This window comes from Rhincodon typus, chromosome 7 (assembly GCF_021869965.1).
Source record: "Rhincodon typus isolate 14 chromosome 7, sRhiTyp1.1, whole genome shotgun sequence".
In the NCBI taxonomy this organism is placed as follows: Eukaryota; Metazoa; Chordata; class Chondrichthyes; order Orectolobiformes; family Rhincodontidae; genus Rhincodon; species Rhincodon typus.
Window position 1 is genome coordinate 33480300 of NC_063338.1, and position 17076 is coordinate 33497375.

Below are 17076 nucleotides of genomic sequence, written 5' to 3' on the forward strand. Positions count from 1 at the left end.
GTCACAGCCCTCCATTCCAAAAAGCTTCCTTCCACTGCAACCCTCTGTCTCCTATGACTAAATCAGTTCTGTATCCATCTTGCCAGCTCACCCTGGTACCATATGACTTCACGTTTTGTACCAGACTGCCATGAGGGACCTTGTCAAAGGCTTTACTGAAGTCCATGTAGACAACATCAATCACTTTTCCCTCATCTATCATCTTCGTCATCTCCTCAAAAAGCTCAATCCAATTAGTGAGGCACAACTTCCCCCACACAATGCCATGCTGTTTATCGCTAATCAGTCCATTTGCTTCTAAATACTTATAGATCTTGCCCCCGAGAATCTTTTCCAATAATTTCCCTACCACTGAGGCTCGCAGGCCTGTACTTTCCTGGATTATCCCTGTTACCCTTCTTAAACTTTAGCTATTCTGCAGTCCTCTGGGACCTCACCTGTGGCCAAAGAGGATGCAGAGATGTCTGTCAATGCTCCAGCAACTTGTTCTCTTGCCTCCCTCAATATTCTGGGACAGATCCCATCAGGACCCAGGGACTTATCTATCTTAATACTTTTTAAGATGCACAACACCTCTTCCTTTTCAATTGCAACTTGGCTTAGAAATTCGACACTCCCTTCCTTGAGATCATCCTCCACTAACTCCTTCCCTTTGGTGAATACTGATACAACGTACTCATTCAGGACCTCACCTGTCTCTTCTGGCTCCACGCATACATTCCCTGCTTTGTCCTTGAGTGGACCAACCTTTTCCTGGTTACCATCTTGCTCTTTATATATGTATAAAAAGCCTTGGGATTTTCCTTAAGTTGGGTGATCAGCAATTTTGTGGAAATCAAGGAAGCAGGAATTGAGTCTCATAGACAATCAAGACTCAAAATGTGCATGAGGTTAGATGGCAAACAAGTTTTCAGTTTAAGGGAAGGCACCTGGAAACTTGAGGAAATTTTGTCTGATGAACTAGTTAAAATGAGAGCTGTCGCATATGCAGCCAACCAGATGGTTCAGACCTTAATGAAAAGAAATCCAAGATAGTCTAACTCTTGCTGTTGAAGGTGGAGAAGTCAAGGAAGATGGGTTTAAGAATACAAAACTCCATCGGGAAAGGTAGGCAGGGGTTAGGTCTACATTCTAGGTACCTCCTGAATCAGAGAGTGTTTTAACATATCAAAGTGAGACCCAACAAAACTACATCTGTCCAGCCAGATTGGTTTATAAATGACCATATCATTTCAAGTCTGCATCCGTTTGACTTAAGGGAGTGGATCTAGGCAGTTAGTAGAGGAATGGCCATTATAAGAAAGAATAATGATTGCATTGGGGAGTAAGCATTTGATGTTGAGGTAATGCTGCAAATTGAGAAGATCAGTAGCTATGGCAATTTTGGTGCAAAAGAAGGAATTTTAATATGCTATTGTAACTGAATTGGTGAATAGTTTTTTTTTCAGTTGGATAAGTAAAAAAAATGGTTGTTCAACAATCGGAATACTCGAGACAAGTACGTTTCTCTTCCCTTTGTACATTAACATGTACTTGTTCTTAAAACTGATATAAGAAACTGTCTTCTAATGATTTGCCCATGATTGTTGGGCTGTGTGTCAAGTTATGCTTGAGAATTTTGTGGAGATGCAGTTTGGACAAAAGAGTTAATAGTTATTCCGTGTTCCATAAATGAACATGGTGGCCTAGTTTAAGTAATGGTAACGAGTAACTGGAGGATAAGTATTGTTGTAGAACATTTACAATACAGCCACATCTTTTCCATCTTGTAGAGCTGGGTAAATCTCATCAAATTCACTGTTCTGCTATCTTTCTGCTTGACTATTTCAATGTCTTACTAGTCAGCTTCCCATCCTCCACCTTCTAAACTTTAACTCACTTAAAACTTTGTTGTCTGTATTTTGATTCAGACATTAATCATCCCTATTCCTACCGATACATGTGAGCTTCTGATTCTTCCTATGTCACAAAATCCTCAGGAGTCATTTTAACTTTCATTGCAGGGCATAAAAGGAATGATGCAAACCACTATAGCTTTCATTTTTATAGTCTAATGCTGAAGATTACAATAAACTTTCATTGAATAGATAGGACTTTAGTAAACCAGAAACTGTTGAGAATAAAAAGTTTTGAGATTTCTTGAGGACTCTTATTCTTCTCTGAGATTTTTGGACATGCTTTGGTGTATGGCGGTCTCAGCATGGGTCAGATCTGAGTACAGTCACCATAATCTGTCCCACAAACAGAACAATGTCACTTTATATGACTACCTATAGAATAAGGGCTAGAATGAGGCTAATCAAACTTCACTGAAGGCATGTGGGCTCAAGCATTGTTACAGGCAGAATTTAAACTTACTGATTATGAAGATTGCGTCTTGTTTCCATTGCCTTGAGGTTAAAGTTATATTTTCAAAGGCGCAGGGAGGGCAATGGAGTGAGAACTGTCAATTAGCAGAATTTCACATTTATTAAGGTCCTTGTCAAAGGTCTCATCCATCCTGGTTTGGTACTTCCAAAAAATTTTTAGCTGAACTTGAGCAGTCTTGTGAATATTAGTGTATAGTTATACAGCAAGTGGGCTTAAAACTTGCCTCTTGTCCACTTAGATGTTCAATAAAAAACTCTTTGCAATCATGATAAAGCTTGACTGCAGAGTTAAGACCTGGAATTCATCCTATTGTCAGTTTACTGACTCTGCTTTGAAAATCTAACCTTCTGTTTAAGCATTTCACCAAGGTCAATTTGATATGCCCACGATCCAGTGTCTGCCTCCAGTGAGAAAGTTGCATATTAAGTCACTGTCTGGGTAATAAGAGCATTATAAGGCAAATAAAGGATACTCTCAGTTACATAATGTTACTTGAACAACCGGGAAAATGAAAATCCACAGCAATGAAGGCAATCAGTAAAAATTAATAACATGTGATGTAAAATTAGATCTATCTTCTTGAGATTTGATTTGATTTTGATTTGATTTATTATCATTGCATGTACCGAGGTATAGTGAAAAGTTTTGTTTTGCGTGCAGTACAGGCAGATCGTACCGGATAAAGTGCAGTAGGGTAATCGAACAGAGTGAGAGATACAATGTTCCAACTGCAGAGGAGGTACACAAAGAGCAAGATCAATGAATTAAACATGAAGGGCCAAGGTGAAACAGTAATTAAAAATTGGCAGAAATTGAATGGGATAAGCAGAATCAATGAGAGCATGAACTGTATTTGGTCTGCAGCAGTAAAAGACTTGGTATAAGAAATGACCTTTTTTGACTAGATCCTTTATTTTGCTGCAACTGCACAAGGCCTTGGTGGCACCGCACCTGGGTATTGTGTCCATTATGATCTCCTTATCTGAGGAAGGATGTTCTGGCTATGAAGGAAGTACAACGAAGATTTACCTGGCTGACTTGCTGGGTTGGCAGGACTGACGTCTGAAGAAGGACTGGATCGGTCAGGGCTATATTCATTAGAGTTTAGAAAAACGAAGGAGAACTCATAGAATCCTACAAAATCCTAACAGGGCTGGGCAACCAAATTATAGGAAGTATGTTCCAAATGATTGGGAAGTCCAGAATGAGGGGTTACTGTATAATGATATGTAGTAGCCTGTTTAGGATTGAGATGAGGAGAAATTACTTCACCTGGAGACTGGTGAGACTATGGAATTTTCTGTCACAGAAAACGGCTAAAGCCAAAACATTGAATGTTTAGAAGAATAAGTCTTCATAGAGTCATACAATATGGAAACAGAGCCTTCAGTCCAACCAGTCCATGTCAACAATAATGCCAAAATAAACTAGTCCCACCTGGCTGCTCTTGGCATACATCCCTCCAAATATTTATTATTCATGTACTTATCTAAATGTCTTTTAAACATTGTAACTGTACCCACATCCACTACTTCGTCCGGAGTCTCATTCCACACACAAGCCACTTACTGTGTAAAGAAAAGTCCCACAGTTTCAAAAAAATCTTTCTCCTCTCACCTTAAAAGATATGTCCCCTAGTCTTGAAATTCCCCACCCTAGAGAAAAGACACTTGCCATTCACCTTATCTATACCTTTCATTATTTTATAACTTCTATAAGGTCACCTCTCAACCTCCTACAGTCCAGTGGAAAAATGTCCCACCCTATCCAGCCTCTCCTTATAACTCTGAACACTTCATCCCCGGCAAGATTCTGGTAAATCTCTTCTGAACCCTGTCCAATTTAATAATATCCGTCTTTTAACAGGGAGACCAGAACTGTACACAGTGCTCCAGAATAGGCCTCACCAACATCCTGTACGACCTCAACATAATGTCCCAACTGCTATATTCAAATGTCTGAATAATGAAGGCAAGCATGTCAAATGCCTTCTTAACCACCCTATCTATATGTGATGCAAACATCAAAGAATTATGTACCTGATAAGATATAGTTGTTAGGACTCAAGAGATCAAAGTGCGTGGAGAGAAAGCAGGAACAGGGAAATTAGTTGGATGATAAACCATGATCATATTGATTGGCACAGCAGGCTCAAAGGGCTGAATGGCCCAATTCTGCTTTTATTCTCTGTATTTCTACCACATTTTTCTTTTTTTTGTGTGGTTGTAACATAAATCTTATTTTCTCATGCCTCACATCTGATCTGAATTTATGAAAGTAAGGTTTAAATTACCACATTAATCAAATCTTATTATTCTTCTATTGGGACTTCTTTCCTCTGAGGCTTTCAGCTCTCTCAGCTGAAGAATCTTTTTCCTCCCACACCTCACCATCATCGGTTCCAGCTTACTGTCTGGAATAATATATAGAGGCCCCCAGCTCCAAATAAAACTTGTTTTAGTAGTGATTCATTGGTTAAGTATGTATTTTTTACATACATAAAAATGTTTGTGTCAGAAACATATTCATACACAAAGCAAAGCTCTCTTGTAACAAAATGCCTTCTGACTATTGCGTACTTTGAATCTTGCTATCTACATTGTAAGTTATGCAACAGGGTCTTTAGAAAGTCCGCAAATGGATCTGAAGGAGTCTATGATGTCATGACATTTGTGCTCATCTTTAATCAATTTTATTTCCTTTATAATAAGAACAAAATTCTGTGGATGCTGGAAATCTGAAACACAGAGAAGGCTGGAGAAATGCATCAGTGTGGCAGCATCTGTGTTGACTCTTCTTCAGAACTATTAATTTACTTTGTATTTGTTGACCTGTTAGCAGATAATTTCTGTTGCTGTGCACAAATTTAAAATATTGCAATGACATTACATTTCTTCAATTACACCAACAGCAATATTAATGTTTTTCCAATGGCTCTGTGAGAGTTTCTGGGAATATTGCATGAAATCCAGCATGCACAGAAAAGTTTTAAGGTCAATGGGTTTGCATTGAACATTTCCATTCCTCATTGGTGAAGTGTCAAACTCTGTTTCGCTTCTTTCCAGTTGGTTCTTGTCTGTGTTTGTTATTGCGACATCTATTACAAACTTGGACTGCATTCGAGTAAAGCAGAATTGTATTCAATTGTATTATAACAAAAATAATCTATGTAATAAAACAATCAGCTCAGTTACTCCTTTGCTATGCTATACACCACTAAAACTGAAGTTTAATCATCACCTTTGGTTCTAATCTTTCAACCAACCCTGGCAACCCTCACCTTACCAACTAGTCTTCCAAACATTCTCGATATATCTTCACTTCCAATAAAATTATCCTTTCTTATCTAGGGCTCCTGCATATGCGCAAGACTTGACAGTGTTCTTCCTCCGGTGTTGTGCTTGTGTGATCAGTGCCAAAAACTACACGTTTTTTTCATCCATGCATTTCTTCAGCATTCCCAGCCTCTGACCTGCTTTGATAGCAATGCTATCAATATGACTCAAACAGAAATTGCTAGAGAAACTCAGCAAGTCTGGCAGTTTCCTTTTTCTCGTCAGTGTTAGATCTGAGAACACAGAGTGCAATCAGTTCAGAGAGAGGTACGTTCTAATAGGTGGGTGAGGGTGGTGGAGGGAGGGTGGTGGTGGGATGTCGGCAGAGAAGTTAAAGCGACTGATGGCAGATCGACAGTTCTCAATGAACAGTTTGGGTGCTGGTAGAAGGCCAGGTGGAGGGAAAGTGTTGGAAGTGGGTGAATGGGTCTGTAGGACAGAGAGAAGACACCTGTCCAAAGAAATAGGAATGGAATAAAGGCATTGGAAGAAGAAATCAACATCATGACATGTCAGGTGCTGCCAGGCCTGCAAAGTTTCTCCAGCAATTAAGTTTTTGTTTCTGATCTTCATTATCTGCAGTTCTTTGTTTTATATTAATGTGATTGTTCTCATCAAGGAGATGGTTAGTATTTGAAAGAGACATCACATTTTATGCAATGATCCCATGAAGTGAAACAAGAAAGAAGTTTTTTGATGATTTGCTGCTATTCTCGACTAAAAAAAAGGAGAAAGAGGTCATTTTGTTGTCCAAAAGTGTTTTGAGATGAAACCCATCTGGTCTACTAATGTCCTTTAGGGAAGGAAACTGCCATCCTCATTTGTCTGGACTACACGTGACTCCAGACCCAGAGCAATATGGTTGATTCTTAATGACCCTCTGAGATAGGCAATAAATGCTGGCCTAGACGGCGATGCCCTCATCCGTGAAGAAATTAAAAAAAAATGAGAGAGCAGCCCCATGGTCCACTGGGACTATGGCAACTTTATCTTTTACCTATAGACTAGACATAGACTGTGAGATGCTTATCAACAGTTTAGTTCAATACTAATTGGAAAGCACAGATAAACTCTCAAAGTCTATCAAACCATACTGGACATATGGAACTTTTTGAAGAGGAAATTCCATTGAGATGAATATTATGCTAATGATTAATCATATCCTTATGCATTTTCAAATGCTATTACTTCAAACATTTCAATCACTGATAAGATTAAATTCAGATTTTTTTTGTGGCCGTGCTATTAAAAGTTCTCAAAGCTGAAGCACTCGTGAATAATTACAGGATTCAGTTTCTTACATCCTTCATTGCATGTTATGATTCAATGGTCCTGAAAGAATGAGGAAATCAAAGCAGTTTTGTGGATTTGTTTTGGTAGCTTTAGTGAGATACGTTTAGAAACTTTCCTTCCCCTTAGTGTATGGAAAGCTTTTCTCTTGACTTTGCAACCTTATTTGCAAAGAAACACATGGTGCCTCTGGATGGAAAGCTGACAGTTTCAGATTAAACTTCATTTGTGTTCAGCTGTGAGTCTTACCTTCTATTAAAGACAAATGAATGGGACGTATGCCCTATACCCAAATTGAAGATTAACTGTACATAGTAAATCCTCAATCAGAGACAGGGTAAAACCACGCATTTCAATAACAACTTCACCATACAGAAACTAAGGCATCCTTCAATAAACTGTTATGTTGGGACTCCATAAAAAATACCCATTTATTTTGTCAACACAGACTATTCCCTCCAGAGTTTCAAAATCCACCAGAAACCTGAAACAGCTGGTACAGGAATTGAACCTGTAGTGTTGGTGTTACTCTGCATCACAGACCAACTGCCCAGCCACTGAGCTAAGTAACCCCCATCATGGAAAGAAGATAGTGTAATGGAGTGTTCTTATAACTATAAATGTTATAAAAAGGTAGAGTTCTTTTATATGTGGAAATCTTGTAGAGTTATTGGCACCATTCCAATCCAAAAATACAATGATACCTTATCAACAATCGGATTTTCATTCTGAGGCCAGGATCTCAACATTGAGATCACTTTCAGTATCAGAGGAACACAGAGCTCTTAGATTACAGGAGAGGGGGTTACAGATATAGCGAGGTGTTAATCTAAGTCAGTGACTTCAAGGAGGCCAGATACCAGGGTAATGCAGTGCTTTATTTCTGGTAGGGCCCTTCTGTTCAGACTACTTTTGGAAGCAACAGTATTTCAATACAGACATGCAATACATCAAAGGTTGTGCACAAAAGTCTGTCATTACATTTATTTAACCTATTTTTCCTAATCAACCTGTTCAGAGATGTAATTACACACCTCCGGGCCAAGTGGGATTTGAACCTGGGCCTCATGGTCCAGGGTTAGGAACACTAACACTGCACCGCAAGAGGGTCCAAAAATGGAGTGTGGAATTCGATTAATATTCCTGGGAGCCACAAGTGTATCTTCACAGCAGTGTGCACTGAGTGCAATATAGAGCAGCTATGTGAACTAATCTTGTAAGAGATCAACTAATGGGCTTGGACTGTTTGGAATTTATTTAGAGCAGAACTTGTACAAGGTGGGCATCTCTGGAAGAGAAGTGCAATGAATTAAACATTTAAATAAAAGTAAAAATCTGTGGGTGCTAGAAGTCTGAAACAAGCACGGAAAATGTTGGAGAAAATCAATTGGTAGCATCTGTGGAGAGATTTGCAGTTAACGTTTTGAATCCAAAATGATTCTGCAGGACTTAAAGGGGTTGGAAAATGGTATTTTTTATGCTTTCAATGGAGGTCGAGAGGAACAGGTGGTGTGGAGGCTCACTGCAAAAAAAAAACACAAATGGGTTGCTGATTATGTTAAAAGAGAAATAGAGAAGTAAAATGTAAGTTAATTTATGAATGGGAGAAAATAGGCCCTCTCTACTGAGAGCCAAGTAAACAAAAAACAAACAAGGCCATTGGGTGGGGTGGGAGAGAGGTAGGGTGTGGCACATGGAGGGAGCTGGTAATGTAAGAAAATTGGAGGACTGACATTGTGCAGTCAAGTGATAAAGTTGTGGAACTCAACATTAAGTCCCAGACGCTATTAAGTGCCCAAGAATAAAGTTAGAGTTGGACCTGAGAGGGTGGAGTATGGTAAGTTCAGTGGGAGACATGTTTGACTGAGTATGGGGAGCAGAGAAGATGGCCAATGTCATGGCCTTGTCTGTTTTGTTTTGTTTGTATATTGAACGTGAGCACTGCAGGTCAGGCCAGCATTTATACTCATCCCGACTTGTCACGTAGAAGGTAGTGTTGAGCTGCCGTCTTGAGCCACTGCAATACCTATTTCCAAGTCAGAATAATGGGTGTTTTGGAGGGGATCTTGTCAGTCGTGGTCTTTCTATGCATTGACTGCTCTTGTCCTTTAAGTAGTAGAGGTTATGGGTTTGAACACACTCTAACAGAAGACTTGATACATTACAGTCTTGAATCTTGTAGATAGTAGACACTAACGCCACCACACATAATGGAGTAAGTTTTGTAGGTGGATTAGGTGTCAATCAACCAGGCTGCTTTGTCCTGGATGGTGTTAAGCTCCTTTTTTTTTGGAGCTGCACTCATCCAGGCAAGTGGAGTGTATTTCATCACACACCTCACTTGTGCCTTGTAGATGGTTGATAAGCTTTGGGGAGGTGAGTTACTCTCCACAGTAGTTTTAGGCTCTTCCAGTTCAGTTTCTAGTCAATGTAATCCCTAGAAGGCTGGTAGTGGAATATTTAGCAATTGTGATGCCATTGAATGTCAAGCTATGAGGGTTGGATGATTCTGCTTGAAGATGGTCATCGTTTGGCACTTTTGTGATGTGAATGTTAGTTTCCACTTATCAGTGCAAGCCTATGGACACAGACTGTTTCAGTATCTGATAAGTCATGAATGGTGCTGAACATTGTGCAGTCTTCAGTAAATATCCCTACTCTGACTTTAGGATGGATGGAAGGTCATTGCTGAAATAACCAAAGATGGTTGGACTTAGGACATTACCCTGAAGAACTTCTGCAAAGATGTCCTGTGGCTGAGAGACCTCTCTTTCTCTCTTTTCTTGCCTATAACCCTCTGAGACAGAAAATGTGTCCATAGTCGGTTCAGATGTTTCCACATTTGTTTTGAGGTATAAACATGTTGCAGCTTGTTCACTGCTGTGAGCACAAGCAGTTCTCAATCTGGGCACCCAGCCCCCCTAATAACCTTTACACACAGTTGTTAAGCAGAACCCCTAAGAGATTATTTCATAAAATCTTATAAAACTTCACATTTGCACTATTCCATCTGATTATTCTCAATCTGAGAATTTGACATCGTTTCCAAAAATAAAACACCATTTATGTATAGATCTGGTTTCTTTTTAGCAACTGATGGCCAAGTCCAGACAGTAATATCTTTCATCCTTCTCACACGGTGGCTATTTCTAACAGTAAAGCTGACACTATTTCTATTTACATTATCCTTTTGTTTTAGGCAATCAAAAGAATATTGCATCTGTGGACTTCCTACAAAATAAAACAGCATATTTAAACAATAATTAAACTCTTTCCTCCAGTACAGTTTTATGTCATATGTAATTTGTGTGAATTGTGAATTTTACAAGTAATTTCCTTTTTTCTTCTGCTTTCATTAGATCCTTTAAGCTGCACCCAATATGGCAACTACTACCAAAACAAGGATGTCTGGAAACCACAACCCTGTCAAATATGTGTGTGTGATGAAGGAATAATACTATGTGATGAAATCACATGTGAAGAACTTTATGACTGTGATAGACCTATAATTCCATTTGGAGAATGCTGTCCTGTGTGTCAATCCAGTGAAACAGACCGGTATCCTGACAGTAAGTGACCTGCATTGTTTCAAACCATCAAAATTATGAAGCATAATTCATCAATCACTGTTTGTATATGCATCTGAAAGAGTTATTATTGAGGAATGTCATCAGCATCACCTTCTAAAATTATATAATTTGTACTATAAGACCATAATACAGAGGAGCATAAATTAGGCCATTCAGCCCATTGAGTCTGCTCCACCATTCGATCATGGCTGATAAGCTTCTCAACCCCATTCTCCCGCTTTCTCCCCGTAACCCTTGATCCTCTTGACAATCAAAAACCTATCTATCTCCGTCTTAAATATACTCAATGACCTGCCCTCCACGGCCAGGAAACAGCTTACGATCTCTGTTGAATAAGACCTAACATCTAGATCCTCTTTATGGTCTCTGTAACAATGTCTAATGTGTCAATATAATCTGTGACTAGAAGCTAGCGTGCAATAGACTACTTTTTCAATATAAGAACCTCTTCTAGTTACATCAGTAAGTGTTTACCACTACCTCATTAGACTAATCAAGCCCTGTAAAATCATTTAATAAACATTTAAAGAGGATGGTGGCAACAGACATATCACATGGTGAGATGCAGGCTCAGTTTAGCTGCACATTCAACAATTGCCAATGGTAGTTTGCCACACTGGCGTTCGCCAACCACTGAAGCTGGGTGGACTCTAGTTTTAGCCTGAGGAATGGAAAAATCTAGCAAGTGAACAGTTTGGATGTTATTCCTCAAATGCAAGCACGGATGTAGGGATTTCTTTCTATGATCAAGTTGATTGTGCAGATACGTTAAGTAGGCCTTTGTTACAAAACTTTATTAGAACATAAGAATGGTGTGGCCTGTCAAATCTGTTCTGCCATTCAGGAAGATCAGGGCTGATCTATCCATTTCTAGCTCCTTTGCCATAAATACCATAGCCTTTCACTAGCCTTTACCATGGCGAGTAAAAATCTGTCCATCTCAGATATAAAATTATTAATTGTGCTTTTTTGTGGATGAATGATCTACTTTTCTTCCAGTTCTTGTGTGAAATAGTGTTTCATAACTTTTCTTCTGCACGTGCCTGGCTCTGATTTTACACTGTGTTCCTATGTTCTAGACGACAGCATTGGCAGAAGAAGGTTATTTCATTGCTTGATCAATTGCTGTTAATTTTAAAATCTCAGCCTTCAATGTTCTTTGTTGTTCATCATTTTTAAAAAAAAAACCTTATTTAGATCTGTTAGTTATTGGCCCAGAATAACCCAAAAGGTAGAACAGTTGAAAAAAAATAGTAATACCTGGAAATTGTCAAATTGGATGTCCAGTTTGAAGTATACAAGATGAGTCAAGACAGCAGGTCTCGTTTGCCAGATATTATAGCTTTTCCTGGTAGGAAATGACCAGTTGCCACTATTTGGCTCATTCTCTTAACCTATCCGGTTAATATTACTTGTGCCACCAATCTTGTCATCTTTGGCAAACTTGGATATACTGTACAATTTTCTATGTTGTTACCTAAGTCATGAATTTAAAAAAAGTGATTTAGTTGAAGTGCCAAGGTAAGTCCTTGCGAAAAGTATTAAGAAGGAATGATTTAACAGGTTGAATTCTTTCAACCATGTTCACAAAATATTAAAATAAAACATTTTTCAATGAGTTTTGCAATTTCTCAACAGATTTGTCGCAATCTACACACAAACCGGCACACATTTGAAAGTGTTGTTGATTATATTAGTGGATGGATAGTTTAAAATGGTCATATGACATTATTCATCTGCAAATGTTATGAGACCATTTTGTTCTGATCACCTTTAGATTATATTTGCTAAAGATATTCTAATCAATGAGCCTGGTATCTCTGGCTGAGGGGGTAAAGCATAAAAAGATGTTGAAATAGATATCATCTATTAGTGTTTTTCATCTTTTAGCTGATTCTATACACCATGGCTTTAAAATGCTTCTCAAGTGCAATCATGAATGACTGACAATCTGAAAAGATGAAATGTACCCAATCACTGATAACATTTCGTTTGTTCAGACTGTAAAACAATTACAATACTTTTTATGCTGCTTATACTGGCAGTTATGTTTAGGATAGCTTTCCAATATTTTATTGTTATATATTCAGCATTGGACTCGTTTTGTTTGCTCAATTTCTTCTGTATGTTGTCTTTTGACATAGTTCTTCAGATCATCGTGTATCTCCCTTCACCCTCAGTCATTTAAACTACATACCCTTCTCAATATCCTCCATCTGAGGCGCCACGATGGCTCAGTGACAGCACTGCTGCTTCATAGCGCCAAGGAATCAATTCGATTCCGCCTTCCCGCGAATGACTTTGTGAAGTTTGCATATTCTCCTGTGTCTGCGTGAGTTACTCCCAGTGTTCGGGTTTCCTCCCACAGTCCAAAGATGTGCAGGTTAGGTGGATTGGCCATGGAAAATCCAGGGTTACAGGGATAAGGTGGGGGAATGGGTCTGGGTGAGGTGTTCTTCGAAGGGTCTGTGTGGACTCAATGGGCTGAATGGTCTGCTACTACACTGTAAGGATTCTATGGGTCTATGCTTGTATCCCATACTCTCAATCCCTTACCACAAACTACTCACCTATATCCACCATAAACTCTTCAGCACCTTCACTGCCCGTCCATCCCTACAGTCACCTCACTCTTTATCCTCTATACCCCTCCAAAACCCTTCACTTGCCTTGACTCCCCTGTCCACAGTTGATTCCATACTTTTTCTTAATAATGCAATTCTCTGTGATGCGTTTTTGCTGAATTTGTTAGCCAAGTTCTAAAGCAAGTCTTAGACTCCAAATTTACTTACTGAATGGTCAACCTAGTTTTAGAAGGCCACCCTGAGCAGTTTTGGGGGTTGTTGAGCGCAACAGTGGATTGATAATTGTGAACATTTTTCTAACGTAAGCCTTTCTTTTTCTTGTCCAGTTTCAAGAGGAGAAAAGGTAAGAAGCATTTTGTAAACACCTCTATATATGTTAAAAAAAATTAATTTTGGAATTGTTTTAAGATCGTGATATGTAGTGCCTGCTTTAAGATATTGGGAGTAAAATTTGTCTTGGAAAGTAGCCTAGAATGGGCAATGGTACATTGTTAGTGTGTTTTATCCTCTATCATTGACCGGAAATTAATATCAAGTTGGTTGTAAAACGGGATTTGCTGGTGCTAATTTTATGCTACCATCCAAGGCAAATTTCATCCCAACATATTCTAATTTTCAGTTATTACATTAATAGCCAAGATCCTATAAAGCAAATCAAATGCTTGTTGTTTTTGATAGAAATTATAAAGGGAATCAGGACAAGTTTGAGAAAAAAAAACAGATTTGAGAATTTCTTTTCTTCCTGCTAACGTTGTCTTCATTCAGATATTGGGATATTCACAATGATCATTTAAGGAAGTAGTTTAGAGCCATTACAGGTTCCATATTAGCAGGGTGTAACATTCTGTTAAGATCAACATTTGCTGTGTTCACTATTTTAGTAAGAAAATATCAAATATTAAAGCTACATACCATTTTCAACCTTTATTTCACCTTATTCCCATTGTCTTAAAAAGTATGAGTGTTAGTGAAAAGGCACACATGGCCTGTAAGTAGTTGAAAGCACACGAGCAAGAAGAAATCTCTAAGGCGACATGCAGAAAAGGAAATGTCACTGCTTAGGTCATGTGATTCGTGGTGAATAGCTACAGAGATTAGTTCTGGAGGGCAGCAGCAAAAGGGCTAGACCTAGATGTAGTTGTTTAAGGGTGTCACAGAGCGATCACAGATAAGCTACAATAAAGGTTAGCACACAACAGACGAGTGTAACAGACAACAACGGCAAATGCTTTGGCAGGAGAGCTAAATGCAGCAGCAGCTATAAAGAGATTGGTTCTTGTTATTTTCTTGTGCTACTTTAGTTTAGACTATTAACGTAGAAATTGAGAGAAATAAATAATAATGATTACTTAGGACAGCAGATATTCAACTTGACTTGTTAATATGGAGATTTAGGGTCACGTGAAGTAAACTTTGTTTTAAATATCGGTACCATGACAGGATAATGTGGGCATGGTAAAAGTAGCTTTCCAATTATGTACTATAAGATTACAATTTAAGAATAATGTATTTGTAGAAACAGATCGTAAAATGCTTCCAATCTGAAGTAATTCTGCTCTCTTCAACAGGGACAAAAAGGTGAACCAGGAGAAGTCCGCAGAGTAAGTGATTTAAAATTATTTATCTTCATCCTTTGTTTTAGGATAACCATTTGTATTTGCATTGGCTACAGCATATTTTTGAAGCTATCCACTTGAGTAACTGTTTTTTGTATGTTAATACTGCAAGATTGAGTAACTCCAATGAAAGTAAGAATTAAATGTATAACTAAGGCTGATGATACCATTTACCATCATTTTACTATTGCTGATTTAATATTTTTCTTGTTTACCAGGTTGTTGGAATAAGAGGACCACCAGGTGCAGCAGTAAGTGGTGCTTTGTTCTACCATAAGTAATCACAGAAAATCATGTGTGAAATTAAGTCTCAGCAATTATTTCCAGTAAGCAGATAAATTATTAACATGTTGAAAATTTCTGCTGAAATTTTAAAAAAGGTGCAGTGCAATACTTACTTAAGTTTGAGTTATGGAATAAGTAGAATTGGGATATGGAGTAAATTATATATTTTACTGCATATAATCTTTTACCTCTAATAGATTTAAATTACTCTAATCTTCTGTTGATGCTTTGTAGTCTAGCAGATTTCCTGTTTAGATTGCTTAGTTCCTGCCTGACTCCAGCTGTAACCATGTTGTTTATCAGAGAACTCTGCACATGTTTCGATTCAGACATGGACAGAGTAAGGATCATTGAAAAGCTATTGCACAGAAAGAGGTCACTTGGCCCATTATGTCTGTGGCAGCCAAAAAAAACCAAGCCAACCAGCTTAATCTCACTGCTCAGATCCATATCCCAGCAGTAAGCGACACCTTTTATACTAGTCAAGTGTTCCTGCCTCTTTTTTCTTTGTAGACCCCTTTCATCCTCTAGGTGTCAAGTAACCATTGCAAGTTGAATCATTAGATAATGGAGTAAGGGAACCTCTGTTCTCCAAATATTTAAATGAAGGCCAGGTAGACTTACAAAACACCCAGTGACTTCTGGAATTTGACACTATACTGCATTTATACCTTATGGGTGACAGTAAGATGGCAGTGCATTTTACATCTCTCCTGAATTTTATTTCCATTGATGCCAGCCATTCCGACAAATTTCACCAACTCTCAGAACATAATAACCAGCACAACATCTTTCCGATTTGCCCCATTGGCTAATGGAGGATTATTTGTGTTGTCGGTTTGAGTATAGGCTTGAACATAACTTCACTTTTGAAACCCAGTGCCATTTCAAGTGCCCAGATTGCTGGTTGCACCCAAAACAGAAAATCTCTTCTGCATTTAATACATGATCTGGTTATGGCCAGATCCTGGGTGACGTTCCTCAGCTTGTTATGATTCCAGATAGGATACCTCAAACTGAGGAGCTCCACGGTGAGGATGGATGAACTGGCTCCCTTTTGTCAATCCCCCGCATTCTTAGTTGATTGCAACAAGATTAACTTTAAAATATTATCTTTATTCTAGACCCAAATGTACTTATGTTTTAAAAGGTGACAATTTAACCAATCTTTCTTGAATTAACAACAGTTTATTGGTTACTAAATGTGAAAAGAATTAGTATTCCACCACACACAGACACAGATTAGAAATAAATTGTCCTATTTTCCTTTCTCAACTGATTTGCCGCACTCTGAGTGAGAAACTGTTTTTACCTGCAACACAAGCGTGACTTATTGGGTAGCTCTTCAACTGTGACCTTCACAGCACACTGATGCTTAAATACAGACTGGATAAAGCAAGACTGTTCAGTCCCATTCGAGTATATTCGAGTAGGTTTGAAACTGACTTTTTAATCCTTGCCGTTTACTCGACAAATGGAAAAAACACATGTATTTCCAGTTTGAAATACAATCCACAGGAAGTGGCTTGCTGTTGAGCGGGGATCCTCAGCCCCTAATTATCTTTATAGTCACAAGATATCATAGTTCAGTCTATTTGAAGTTTCTTTAACACTTTAGGTACTAAATTCCATTGGTTACCCTCTCCAGACATCCACAACCATTTTTGGCAGCAAGAGCCCTCTTTTTGAGGAACTCAGTTTGTAGTTACAAGTTGAAGATGTCCCCAGTATTTTGGGGTTCCAACCATCATCATAGCAATCTTTAAAGAATTCCTTTCAATGTATTGAAATGCTTGCACAGTTATCTGAAATAAAAGGAAAGTGCTTGTCTATTACAAGAGATTTGCCTGATCTTTTCAGAGACATTAAAATTCTTGGAACCTTGGGTATCTGGAATATTCTTTTGGAACTTTCTGCAATATCTCAATCCATTAAAATATAAAGAGGTTCATTGGGTATTTACTCACTGTAATAATGATAAAACAAATTGTATTAAGCATAATAT

The 17076-nt window shown here is 38.3% G+C and overlaps 1 protein-coding gene across 1 annotated transcript in view; it reads left to right on the forward strand.

Annotated features, from left to right (window-relative positions):
* The window catches only part of LOC109918984 (collagen alpha-2(V) chain-like), a 245325-nt gene that overhangs the window by 89722 nt on the left and 138527 nt on the right, over nt 1-17076 (forward strand). Inside the window, exons 2-5 of the mRNA XM_048598785.1 lie at nt 10355-10564; nt 13497-13513; nt 14739-14771; nt 15005-15037. Coding sequence (XP_048454742.1) covers nt 10355-10564; nt 13497-13513; nt 14739-14771; nt 15005-15037 — 293 coding nt within the window. The remainder of the gene's footprint in view (nt 1-10354; nt 10565-13496; nt 13514-14738; nt 14772-15004; nt 15038-17076) is intronic.